Raw genomic sequence first — 13,664 nt, 5'->3', positions numbered from 1 at the left:
TGTTTCTCTGCAGTTCCCTTGACAAGGCCACCAGGAGACGGGATCGCCGCCAGCGGTGAGATGTTTTATGCATAGGGGTGGCCGCAGAGCGCCGCGGGGAGCAGAGCAGCTGCCGGGAGGCAGCAGCACAGGTACAGGAGGAGCTGGCAGGAGAGGAGGGAGCCAGCAGAAGCTGGTGGTGCCATCGGGATGCTGCTGCTGACAGACCCCATGGAAGGCACGGTGGTGGCTGGGGCTGCCACGTCATCCTCAGCAGGTTTCCAGGCATGAAGCAGCAAGGCTCACGCTTCCTCTCCCCAATGCTCGAACACTGCCTGGCTGTCGCAGAGGACCGCAGCTGCCCCACTCAGCACCCAGACACCCCCACCCAGGGCTCTATAATATAACAATTTGGTCCTACAAGCCCAGTGTGGTTTCTGCCCAAACACTGATGGAATTGCTCCATTTGTTCCTAACTTCACAGGCAAGGGGCTCCTAAGTTTTTGCCCTCTGCTAACAAAACCCTCCTCCCTCAGCTTTTACAGGCAACTCGCCGCTCGCTTCCTTCAAGCTGCAGCATTACAGAGGGAAGTTAATTGCCAGAGTCAGCAAATTAATCAGCCTCTTAGCACAAACAAATGCATCCTGTTACCTAGACTGGATCTTTAGTGCAACACAAACAACACTTCGCTGCCAACAGCACCAACCCTCCTCCCTCCCTTGCCTAGAGGATGCTCAAGCACAGCTCTGAGACGCAGCCGGTGAAGCACAGTTGTAGCTGATTTACAAGAATAGATCTGATTCATGGTCGTGCATCAGCTTGAAAAGACTTTATTTTTAATATAAGCCTGGGTTTGTACCAGCTCAGGGGGTAAATCCTTTGGCTGCGAGTACAAACAGCTAAAGGAATCTGCTTTTCCCCTCCTGCACAGCCCCTGTTTGAGGGGGGGGAGAGCAGGAGGTTGAGGAGCACAAGGTCTGCTCAGCACCACCTGCATCCTCCCTCGGGCCACCCGAGCCTTGTCAAACATCGCAGGGAGGTCAGCGCAAACGGCTTCTCCAACGCAGTGACCGTTGAAGTCCATTTTGCTCACACACTTGGGCCTCCAGGAAACTTTCTGTCCATGAGGCAGCCACTAGAGATTTAAACACAAGCTGGCGGGCTGTGAGCAGAGATGGGAAGCAGTGTTTTCCCCTCGGATGGCAGCACCACAGGTGTTCCATAAAGCACAGCAGGCAAAGGAACAAGATCTGGCATGAGCCTATAAAACCTTGGCAGGCAGAGCTGCAAGATGAGGAAGCATCAGGTGAGCCAAGTGGGAGAAGCTTCCATAGCACATCCAGAGACAGAAATCCCCACCAGCTGCTTTGTTGAGCTCCAAGGGAACGGAGCAGCTATCCATTTTCCTGCACAGGGAAAGTTTCTCCTCTTCACTCTCTTTATTTTTTTCTGGCTTTACCGAGGCTGGTTTCATCCTCTGGTTCGCACCAGTTCCCCTCCTGGTACCTGGGGAGATGAAACCCAATACCCTTGGGAGAAACAGAGGAACAGTGATGCTCCCAGAGGCACCGGAGAGACCCCTGGAGCAGAACCTGCTGGGGGGCCAATCCCTGGAGGCACAGGACCACATCAGATCAGGGCCCCAGATGGAAAGGGACTGTCTTGACACTGCACAGCCTGTGACTCACCTGGAGGTGAAGGGCTGAGGCCAGTTCCCATCCTACGTGCAAAGCCAACCCCACGCTGACACCAGGCTGTATCACAGCAGGGCTGTATGACTGCAGGGCTGCCAGGCAGCAGAGCTGAGCATTGCCACTGCCTTTTGCTATTTTCCATCCCGGTGCCTTGACTGGGAGCAGCCTTTATTCTCTCCGTAAGGAGGCTGACACGTCTTCCCGTTTTGGAAAGAAAGCTGAGGCAGCCCCAGCAGCGAGTCCCCTCCAAGCTGCATAATCTGGATTTTCCATCCAGGCACCCAGGCAGGCTCTCACCGTGCCTGGTGCATGTGAGAGATGGGTGCCCTCCCCTGCTCCTCCCCATTTAGTCCCTTCAGCCCTGCAAACATACACAGCCAGCAGGCTCTCAGCAGCTTTCAGAGTCCAGAAGAAACCAGGGTGATTTGACATCCCAAAGAAGTTGGCAGGTAATTTTCTCATCCACTGAGCATGATTACCAAGCACCTTTGGAAAGTTAGCAGCATGAGATAATTACTTTCCAGCTGTTCTTCAAATGGTTACAGCATGCTTTGGGAGAAGGCACCCACTAAAGGGGGCTCTAACCCCAGTGCCGGATCTGAAGAGGAACCCAAGTGACCACCCTAGCGGAGCATTTGCAGTGAGTTTCTTACAACACCACCTTGGTCCTGTCGATTTTTATTGCTTCAGCACTGAGATACGAGGTGGATTTAACGGGGCTGTTTATGCCAGCTGCTGCACCGCCACGGGCATTAGGGCCAAAGCAATGCGAAGCGCAGCCGGGACCCCCGCGGGCTGGCCGGGGGCTGCAGGGAGCTCCCACAGCACTGCTGCTCCCCAGCTCGGGACACGGCGAGGTGCTGGAGCATCCCATGGAGATGACTGCAGAATGAGAGCAAAATCTTGCTTCTAATAAAGGAAAGTGGGAATAGCTGGCATGGAAAGAAGAGTCATTTCAGGGGAGGCGAGCAGCTCAGCGTGGTGGCACAGGGGGCTCTGGGCTGAGCCAGGAGAGGAACCAAAGCTCCAGCACGGAGAAGCCAAGCCTGGGCATCCTTCTGCTGGAGCTTCAGCAGCCCCACCTGGAATCACGCTTTGCAGCCTTTGTTTTCCATCCACATTTCTTGCTGTAGCTGACATCAGGGACCTCTAAAGTCTCCTCACCTCCACCCTGCTGTCCCAGGATTGTTCTGTTTCATTTTAATTTCTTGGGGCTGGTGAGAAAAAGCCAGCTGACGATCTGGGATCAAAGGTGCTATTTACTCACAGACCATGCAGGCAGCTTCCTCAGCACATCTTTCCCCGCCATCACACAGGGATTTCAGCCGGCAGGGACAGTATCTATGGCAAAGGACAGGGTCCATTTTCCAGCTGGTCTTCCTGGATGTCCATCAATCAACAGGAATCATTTCTCAGCCTTACCACATTGACTTCTCCCACCTTGTACCTCCTGCAATGTTACGTAGGGTCCCAAAACCCCCCTCTGAGCAGGGTGTTTTTCGGCAGGCAAAGCTGCACCAGCCCCTTGGTGAAGGGGGCTTTCTGACAGGTTTCCATCATTGTACCTCCCCCACTTCAGCCTTCAGGCTGCTTGCCCCGTGCCTAGCAGCTGTTCCAACATCAAGTGCTTTGCCTTTCCCTGCTCCCAAGGTGCCACAGTGCTACCCAACTGGCATAAGTCCCCTGACGTCAATTTTGCTGTCAGCCCTGCTCATAAGGCACAGCGAGGTCCTGGACCCCCCTCAGCATCAGGAGAGAAGCCACCAACAGCACGTAAGAGGGCCAGCGCCTGCCCATACGAACGAAGCTCTAGCCCTAAACAGGTCACCCCAGCCCCCTGGGGCAGAGGGAAGAGCTCACCAGACCTGAGCTTGCACGTACCAGAGAAAGCGTGCGGCCCATGGACAGGCTCTGGACGAACTTCTCCACCAAGTTTGTGCCCAGCGACTGCAGAGTTAACATCACAAAAATGAGCAGCACAACTCAGCCTGCAGGCTCTCGGGAAAGCATGCTATTCGATGGGCATACTAAACCTAACCCATTTACACTGGACCATTAAATAAAATAATTCCACCTCCTTAATCCCCTCTGCAGCATCAGGCAGCGCCGACTTTCCTTTCTCGAGCCGTTTCAGGGACCTGCACCACGCTGTTCGTGCTGCTGTGTTCTGCTCCAGGCTCAGATATTTGGCTCTGTCCCACCGATAATGCATTGGAAGAGCACAGTGTGAAAGCTTTAACACTGGCACCACAATGCACGAGCACACCTGCTAGAAGAGCTTAAGGAAATAATTCAACCGAATGTGGAGATCAGCGCCAAAACATTTAGCAGGGAAACAGTCACCAATTGCCTGGAAATATTATTAGAAAAAGCAAGTGCCAGAGAGAAGGGCAGACTGATTCCATACAGCCACTGATCCTCTGACAACACATTATTTAATTACCTATCAAAGCCTTTGGGAGTGAGGTAGACTGCTTAAAAAAAAAAAAAAAAAAGGAAACATCTCATGTACTCACTGCTATTACCTTCGGAAAAAACACACAATACAGTGTGTTCTTTGCTGAGACCTACTGACAGCTGCCACCCTCCCCGAAACCCATCTGTGCCCAGCAAGTCTCACACTACTGAAGACTTTCCCCTTCCACCTTGAGAGTTTTCCCCCCGTTCTTTCCACTTGAAGGGAGCTGAAAGGCTTTGTAAAAGCATCTTCCAGACCTCCAACCCCCCCCAGTAGGAACACAGATGTCAGAAATGAATGGCAATTAATCACCAGCACTCTTCTGGCAGCCTGAATAAAACATGCGTCTCGTACAGATACAGCCCACTCACTTACCTCCGTCGCTAATGAAATGAGCAATCTATTCCAATTCACTCTCTTAGTGGGTAGATCAGTCTGAAACAAGCAGCATTAACCGGGAGCCATCCTCCCCCTTGCCGCAGCCACTTTCTTTTTGATAATAGACTCGCCGGGGCTGCTCGGCTTCTCGGGCTGCTCAGATAATGGGCATCCACGCACTCCCTCCATTTGCGAGCTGGAAAGGTCAGCGGGGAGGTTATCGATCACCGAAGTACCATACAATTTTGTACTAAGTCCAAAAAAAGTGAGGCAACAGGCTTGAGAGGAAAAAAAACTGAAGGGGAAAGAAATGCAGAAGTACCACAGGATGGAGGCAGAGGGAGCTTTTACAGCATGTAACAGCACCGTGGTGGGAGCAATTTGCAGAAGTTTGGCTAAATGCTGTTTCCTGTGCTCCCCTGGGATGTGCCGTGGCATTTGGGTGGACCCAGGTAAGTTTTAAGCTCAGGGAGCCAGCAAGGCCGAGCAAAGCCACCTCGGTGCCAGTGGGAACGAAGAAGTTCCTGTGGCTGCAGGGCAGGACCGTGAGACCTTTTGCAGGGGACTGCTGGAGGTGTATTGGCAAAACGGTTCCTCTGCAGGCAGAAAGGACAGGGCAGGAGATGGCCCCAGCACCTTGCTCCAAGACTCGTCCTGCCTGCAGATGGTGAAGAGGCTGTTACAGCTGCGACTGCACGCCTTGGTTAACGCCAAGTTCACCAGGTGCCGTACAAATGCATAGGGAAGGACAGTCCCCCGCTGCAGACCGCAGCCTGGGGCTGTAAATAAGAGGCTTTGGTCCAAGCGCACGCCCTCACCTTGCCTGACAGAGCCCGGGGAACGGCTTCAGCACTGAGGGGCCGGGAGGGCCTGCACCAACCTACCTGAAGGCGCAGGAAGGGCACGGGGCTGCAGCCAGCAGGGACGAAGGAAACTCGTGCAAGGGAGAGGTGACACAGGCAGGAGGAGAGCAAATGAGGGATGGAGGGGAAGAGGAGGCACCCCAGATGGAGTACAGGAGGAGATGAACAAGAGAGGAAGGCAGGGGGTGACAGGCACAGGGACAGAGGTGCGAGGTGGACGCCTCGGCAAGGCCAACAACTGCAGGAGGCCCGGTCCAGCCTCTCCCCCTCTGCCAAGGCAAAGGTGACAGCAGTTTGGTTTTCAAGCAGCAGTACTTATGCAAACGTATGCAAATGGATGCATAACTATGGTGACTGCACACATTTAGCCCCAGGGTGGCAGGAAGCCCATGTCCCTTTCACCTGGGAAGGTCAAATGAAATCTTAGCCCTGGGGACTTCTCAGTGACATCCCCTCCCTGCTTCAGGACGACAGCTCTGTCACCTCCTGCCCCCTCAAAGCCGGTCACCGCCCAGCTCATCCCTCACACGAGTCCAGACAGCTTTAAAAGCAGCAAAAACTTCAGAGCTTTATTTCAATGTAAGCCTGGAAACCTGTCCTGTGCTTTCTGAAAAAAAAAAAAAGGATCAAAGCAACCCCTCCCTTCTGTTTTTCCCCTCTTCCCTCTCCACACCAAAAAGCACTGAAGTAGTATTAAATATCACAAGAGCCATCAGCAAACCCATATTGCCTAGCTATGGTTTGTTACCTGGTGAGAAGTTAACTTTGGAAGAATCTAGGTGAAGAAATGAGCCAGGCACTTGACCGAGCTCCAGAGGAAACGCAGGCAGTGCCGGCAGGAGGCAGGGGCCCTGCCCGCACGTCCCACCCCAGGGGCTCAGATGCGGTTTCTGGGTCCAGCAGCAAGAAGCCGGCAGGAGCTACAGGCTGCCCACTCCCTGCTTCTGCACCTGCGACGGGAGAACTCACGGGGCACCCAGTCAGATGAAACCGAGCCAAATCATTCCAGCAGATACGCTGTCAGTTTAGGAGAGGGGATTTAGAGCCCAATAACTCTCCGGGGCATTGAGGAAGGTGTCAAGAAAATCCATCATCTTCCCCGAGGCCAGAGGAAGTGAGTAAGAGAGATTTTAACTCCCCGGCTATGCTGCACACTAATGCTTTCATTTTCCTCTAACGGAGGCTGGAAGGAAAGGCAGGCTTTTATCCTTTGGGTTATCGTATCAATCTCTCCAGTGAGACAAAACTATTTATTTACAGCAAGCGCACTGAACACCATTTATACTCCAAGAACTCAAGGATGTCCTAGCAACGCTAACCCCGACGAAGACGCCGATGCCAAAACCAAGTACTATCACCCTTGTGTTACGAAAGGAGCTATCAAGGACTTCATTCTAATCTTTTTCATCAGTACAATGCCATCTGATTTCATTAGGGCTGATTGTGATTTGCTGGTGGAACGGAGGGAAAGAGATGGCTAAGTTGCCACTGGGGGAACGCAGCGGCAGAGCAGCGAACGCAGCCCACCTCCAGCACCAGAGCCAAACCCCACCTCTGCAGGGCCAGAGGATGCTCTCCAAACACACACCCCAATGCTACCCACCACGTTAATTGGACCAGCTCAATCAGTGCACAGTGACAGGCATCAATCCCCAGCCGGACCCTGGGTCCCAGGTGAGGCTGGGCACTCGAGCCTGCCCCACGGTGTCACCGGCTCTGCCCATGCAGCGCTGGCTGCTCTGCGCTGTCACTGCCACCAGCACCTCCCTTTAAGGAGCAGGAGAACTCATTTAAAAGGCAGATGCCTCCGAGTCCAGGAGCAACCTCTTTCCCGTCCCCTTTTTCCTGGGGAGGGATCCTGGTGACATTACACCTCCCACCCCCCTCCTCCGAGCTCTGTGAGTTAAAATGGAAACCGCTTGCAGGACAGAGCAGCAGAGCAAACGCTTGCAGCACTGCACAACACCTGCCTTCTGCCCTGCGGGGGCTTCTTCTGTGTGCAGTTCTGGGGGGTTCAGTTTCTAAGCAGGTCCAGAGACCAAAGAACAGGTTACTGCTTTAGCTATTGGGACAGATGCCAGTCACGTCCTTTTCTGTGCTCCAGATACCGGAGAGATCCCTTGGGAAAGGGAGAGGTTTCTAGCTCTGGATCAGTGACTTTAAAACACAGAGATAAGCAAGCAGGCATTTAAAGGAGCAAACCTGACGCTCTTACAGAACCAGGGCACCGATGTACCGCTCTTCCTCCCCACCCACCCTAACCGTGACCATCTGTGATGATCCACAACTCAGAGGGTTAAAAACCCAAGAAACAAACTGTGTTCGTTCCTACTAGCTGTTATAATTGCACATAAATTAATTGCACATATTATAAATTGCACATAAAGTACAGTGGTGATTACTGACTACAGCACATAAGCAGTCTCGGATAACGATAATCAATTAATTGGGCATCACAAGAAACATTGAAGTGAGATTCGCGTTCTTGTAAACCGCCTGGGAGGTTAAATTGTTGTAGATTTGCTTCCCAGGCTCAGGGCTGCACGGCTCTGTCATCTCCCCGGGGTCTCAGCAGTGCCACAAGCGCCCCGTGCACAGCAGCTGGGCCTCCCTGCCTCCTGCGAGGTATCAGGCCACCGAGGAGACCAGCTGGCTTGCCATCATACGGCCAAATGAACAGAATTGGAATCTCCTTTTTATTATTTCTAAGCTCCCAAAGGACGAGATGGAAAGGCTGCTTTGGGAGGCACGAAAACCCCCGGCAGACAGACAGAAACTCACCGTGGGTTCAGCCTAAGACAGGCAGAAGGACCGCAGAAGCACCATGCTACGGAGGACGGCTGCACACAAGTCAGCCCAGCTGCAGAGGTTTTTGTCAGGCTCCTCTGTTCATGCTTACAGCCAGGCAAACGCAGAGAGACGAGGCAGGGCAAGCGGTCTGATGGCAAGAAGCAGAGCAGCTCACGCAAGGCTGGCCATAACTCATTAAGCCCAATCCTCAATCAGCAGTCGGTCATAAGGCTTCACACCCACACCTCTCCCTTTCCCAGAGTCTTTCAGGACGTGAAAACCCACTGCAAAGCAACATCAATAAGGGGCTGGGGTAGAAAGGGGAGTGCGAGTTTAACACAAACCCCCAGGAAAAGGATAAACACCTCCCTGTGTAGTGCTTTGATGGTCTAAAGCCACAGGCACCTGGACAAAACGTTACAGCTTTATTAACACAAACTTTCAGCACGACTGCGTCGACGTCAAGCGTGTACTGCGGTAAGGCTGCTGAAAGCCAAGCGAGTTCTAAAAATATGACAGGTAATACAAACTTCTCCCCTTACACCATAATTCAAATTACGGTGATCTTTTTTCTAAAGTGCACTCCTGAACGCCGGAATGATAGAGCTCTAATTGTAATGGAGTCGTTTAATTTTGATTTGAATGAAACAGCACAAAGCAGCCAAGACATAAAACTCCACTACCAACATAAAGGTTAAGAAGCTGGTCATTAAGTGAATTGATTTGGAGTGCTTAGGTAATCTTGTCATTTAAGTTTTAAAAAAAAGGAATTATAAATGTAATTTTCACTAAAAATATCTACAAGCCCCACTGCACTGGTCACAGGCCACTGGTCACTTTCCAGCCAGAGCAGCGCACAGCTCATTACTTCTGATTTCTTTGCCCAGCATCGCGGCAGTTTTCATTCAGTGCCACAGTTCCAATTTTGGTTTATGCCTGAAAATATAAAGCGGGAGATGAGAAACTGCTCTCACCCCTCGGGACAGCGCCTTTCTCCTGGAGGGGAGCACTGGACAAGGCCGGGGCACTCCTGCATTGCACACGTGCACAAGAGGAGGCAACTGAGCACCACAATTTGTGAGATGAGTGCTCCGATCGCCCTGTGAGTGCACTTACCAGATTTCATGAGCAAGATGGTGCTGCGGGGGTACTCACTGCTCCGCCTCACCGCCCGTACTCACAGCTGGGCACCCCCGAGCACCCCAGCGGGCAGAAAGCTGATTTCTGGCTCCGTAACTCTGGCTGGGGGAACACAACGTGCCCGGAGCAGCCCAGGCCAGCAGCGGGAGGGCTGGAGGGGAGAAGGAGCCTTCCTGGTCTCTGCAGCCATCTCACGCCCTGCAGAACAGCTTTCACAACTTCTCCCACAACACCACGTTCTGCATACTCCGCATAACAAGGCTGCCACAGACGGACAGCTCCTTGCCGCAGGACAGTCAAGATGGAAACGCAGCAGAGGAAGGGGCTCCTTCTCAGGCAGAGCCAGGCCATCGCTGCCCACAGAGCCAGGAGCCGTGCTTTCCCCAGGCAGCTCCTGGTGGACGAGGCGTTCACCACATCTGGTCCAAGGCAGGCAGACAGCATTCGGGAGACCCAGCTATGCAGCTGAGGCTTTGCATTAGGAAAGCCTCCGCTCACCTTTTTTCACCGTCCGAATCTGATCCCAGGACCAAACCCAGCCCAGTTTCACCAACACTTTCCTCTCCACGGATCCAGTACAGAGCAGACCAACAGGCACCAGCAAGGACACCAGAGCACCAGGGCAAAGTTTGCTCTGGTCTCACAGACCAGAAGGCAGCCAGGGGACTCTGTGAAGCTGCTAACACCGGTTTCGAGGCTGAGCTGAGGTCCTGGTGTCCAGGGAAAGCAAACCCACACGGGTTCTGCCCCCCCGTACACCACCACCTCCCTCTAAGGACACAGACACCCTGCTCCGCATCCAAACGCGGGCATTTGTACCTCAACCCCAAGGAAGCCCTCCAAGGACAGCCCTTTAGCATCGCTGGTTGCAGTCTCCTCTTCATCCCCCCCCTCCACAAGAGGCAGCAAGGACGAATTAGCATTTGCTTCATTCTAAAGCCTCCCAAGAACTATTACAGCAGTACTGTAAATCACGCTGCGGCTCTTCCCACCACCACGAGCGGTCAGAGCACCCTCGTGGGATGCGGCAGGAGCCCTACAAGATGCCAGCACAGCCGGGTGAGTGACAAGACTGTAGCTTAAAGAAGTTCAACTCACGAGCAGACAATTTCTAAGCTTCTCTTTATATCAAAAGATCACGCTGGCAAAATATAGCTCTTGTCACAGAGCAGCCCCTTGGCAAATTGCATCCTACAGGAATTATTCCTGTGCAGGAAGCACTTATTTCACACAATGCTAATAGAGCCTAATTCAGAGTCTAAAAGGGAGTACATTGTATTAGAGAACAAACTGAAAGTTATTACATGAATTACCCAGCACCGTGGGTTGAGTTGGAGGTGAAGTCACTTAACAGAGAATTCCTGACGCCTGGCTTCCACCCATCCCATCCCTGCACACAAAGGACGTGGCTTTTGCAACCTTAAGAGCACACAATTGCAGGACAAACTTCCAGAAACTTACACCCTGTGACTAGAACAAAAAAGCAGCGAAAGAGAGAATTCCCGCAAACCTCTCCTCCAGCCTCAGGACTGCCCAGGACTCGCTGCCAGGCTGGAAGCTGTGCCATTGCCCGGGGCACAGACTTATAAAGCCCATGTGGGGAGCAGGCAGGCTGGCTGTGCAAGGCACGGCTCAGAGCCGCACAAGATTAACGCACAGCTGGAGAAAGACGCCACGCGAAGCGGGCTGCGGACAGCAGTGCCTTAGCTCATTACGGAAGAATTAAAGCACAAGCAGCCCCGGAGCAGCCCCGTCGCCCATCCACCTGCTCTCCGCACGCCGCCCACAGACCCCAGCCCTAAGGGTCGGCTCCCCAGCTCCGCAGGTTTCCTGTGCCACGGGAACGCCGCGAGCCGAGCCCCGCAGCCCAGCCACCAGATCGCGGCTACGGCATCAGGGAAGGGCTCGGGTCACTTACAGGTGGATCAAACCCCACAACGGCACCGGGTCAGCCCCCCGGCTGCCTGCCCCCCACCTACCTGCACACAGGGGCTTTTGCCTGAGGCACCCTGGCTGCACCGCAGGCACCTCGGCTGCGTACCTGCACCCCAGGACCTGCACTACAGGACCGCTTCTGGCTTCGGCACTTCCATCCCCTGATCTTGATGGGGGAGATGAGTTCCTCGGTTTCCCCGTGCCTCAGTTTCCCCACCTTCGGGAGCAGGCGGCACAGTTTGCTGGCCGATTACACACCTTAAAGCTGAACTCCCGTGCCCAGGACCTGCACCCCAGGACCTGCACCCCAGGACCAGTTCTGGCTCTGGCACTAGCCCCTGCTCCGGGGGGGGGGGGGGGAGAGGAGCTCCTTGGTTTCCCCGTGCCTCAGTTTCCCCGTGCCTCAGTTTCCCCACTTTTGGGAGCGGGCAGCACAGTTTAGGGACGGATTACACACCTTAAAGCCCAGCTCCTGTGGAATCCAGCAGCACCACAAGCCACGGGAGATGAGGGGGGTCCCCGAGGGGACCGAGAGGGCCTCCCCGCGCCACCACCTCCCCCTCCGGCCACGGGGCAGAGCCCGAAGGCGGCGTTACCTTGACGGCCTCGGCGTGGGTCGCCCTGTCGAGGGGCTTGCCGTTGACCCCCAGGATCTGGTCGCCGACCCGCAGCCCCTCCCGCTCGGCCAGCGAGCCGGGCTCCACCAGGGACACGAAGATGCCGACGCCGTGCTCGGCGCCGCCGCGGATGCTGAAGCCCAGCCCCTGGTGGGCTTTGCTCCGCCGCAGGCTGACCTGGCGGAGCTCCCCGGGGGGCTGCGGGGGGTGGGGGGGCGCCAGGTAGGGCCCCTCGGCCGTGTACTGGTCGAAGAGCAGCTGGTCGGAGCGCGGCAGGACGAGGCGCAGCAGCGGCAGGAGCTGCCGGCGGCGGGGCCCGTCGAGGAGGGCTCGCAGGGAGCGCACCAGGTCGCAGACGTTGCGGCGGCCGTGGTAGGCGTTGAGGCACAGCACGAAGCGCTCCCGCTCCGCCTCGCTCAGCAGCGCCGTCAGCGCCTGGTGCAGCCGCCGCACGTTGGACGACAGCGGCCGGGGGGGAACCGGAGCCGGCCCCGCCGAGCCCGACGACGACGACGAGGAGCGCAGCGAAGCCGAGTCCGGCTCCGCGCTCATGGCGCCGCCGTCGCGGGCGCCGCCGGGATTCGAACCCGCGGCCCGCGGGGCTCCGAGCCCGGCCCGCAGCCGGCCCCGCGCCGCTCCACCTGGCCGCCCGCTCCCCCAGGAAGTGACGTGCCCGCGCGTTGCTAGGAGACGGCTTATACAGAGCCGGGCCGCGCCCCCCCCCCCCCCCAGCCTAGGCCCCGCCCCCGCCGAGCGGCAATTAGCGAGGCGCTAATTAACGCCCCCCCCCCCTCAGCACACACCGCTATCACCAGCCCGAACCGGGGGGGGCCGCTGAGCGGCTGCAGAGGGGTTACGGCACCCTGTGACCGGGCTGAGGCCTGCGCGCAGCTCATCGCACGGATGGGCCGCGCAGCCAGCCCCTGCCTGAGGGAGGATGGGGGGAGGCCAAAGGGGAGGCCCGGGGGGAGGCAGGGAGCCTGGGGGGGAGTCCCGCCGCCTCCCCAGCCCGCTCCCCTCCGTCCCTGCCAGGGCTGGAGCATGTCGGGCAGATCAGCTTGCAGCCCCACGGGGCCGGCCGGCCTCCAGCCCGCCGTGACCCCGTTATCTGACCCGCCCGGCGGTTTTTTTCCATTGCCTGGCACGCCAGGTGGAATGGCGGCCGGTTGTAGATAACAGCGGGAATTCACCTGTTTGGCTGTGATTCGGTGGGGAGCTTCAGCTGTTGTGGTTTAGGCACGCGTCAGTGGGATTTAGGCAAGTGCTCCACGGAACGGGGATGGACTGGCTTTTCGGCTGGTACCGGAGCAATTCACGAAGCCAGGCTTCAAGTCAAACCCAAACTCACCACGCCTAAACACCCTTCCGCTAGCTCGGGTAAACCTGATCAAGATGTAATTAAGCTCATGGACAGCATTTAGCAAGGAGCAGCCAGGTGAGCCTCACAGCACCATTCCATGAGGGATCCCCAGATGCAGCCACAGCGATCGAGAAGCCAGCAGGGCCATGGGCAGCCAGATTGCAGATCACACAGCACAGACCTGCAGGATTTAGGGGAGCACAGGACTTTGCCTCACACCTAGCCACCCACTTTTCTACTTCCACATCAGCCAGTCTGGGCTGTTAGCTTCCTCACCAGTTTGGGCTGTTAGCTTTCAGGGAGAACTGGCTTTATGTGTGTCTAGAGAGCCTAGCAAGGAACTTATCTCCTGGCCACCCAGCTATGCTGGGACAGAACACGAAAGCCAGCAGCGCTGCAGGTTCCCCAGCACCGGGAGCGCCAGAACCATCACCTGGCTACAGCTGAGC

The 13,664-nt window shown here is 55.8% G+C and overlaps 1 protein-coding gene across 2 annotated transcripts in view; it reads right to left on the bottom strand.

Annotated features, from left to right (window-relative positions):
* WHRN (whirlin) overlaps positions 1-12,518 on the bottom strand; it is a 50,240-nt gene extending 37,722 nt beyond the window's left edge. For both annotated transcript variants that reach the window (XM_080561584.1, XM_080561585.1), the window contains exon 1: positions 11,835-12,518. In XM_080561584.1, the coding sequence (XP_080417710.1) occupies positions 11,835-12,407 (573 nt within the window). In that variant the 5' untranslated portion in view covers positions 12,408-12,518. The remainder of the gene's footprint in view (positions 1-11,834) is intronic.
* Between the last annotated feature and the right edge of the window lie 1,146 nt (positions 12,519-13,664).

Source organism: Anser brachyrhynchus (assembly GCF_964034855.1).
Source record: "Anser brachyrhynchus genome assembly, chromosome: 19".
NCBI classification, from domain to species: domain Eukaryota; kingdom Metazoa; phylum Chordata; class Aves; order Anseriformes; family Anatidae; genus Anser; species Anser brachyrhynchus.
This window is presented reverse-complemented; position numbering and strand designations above follow the sequence as displayed.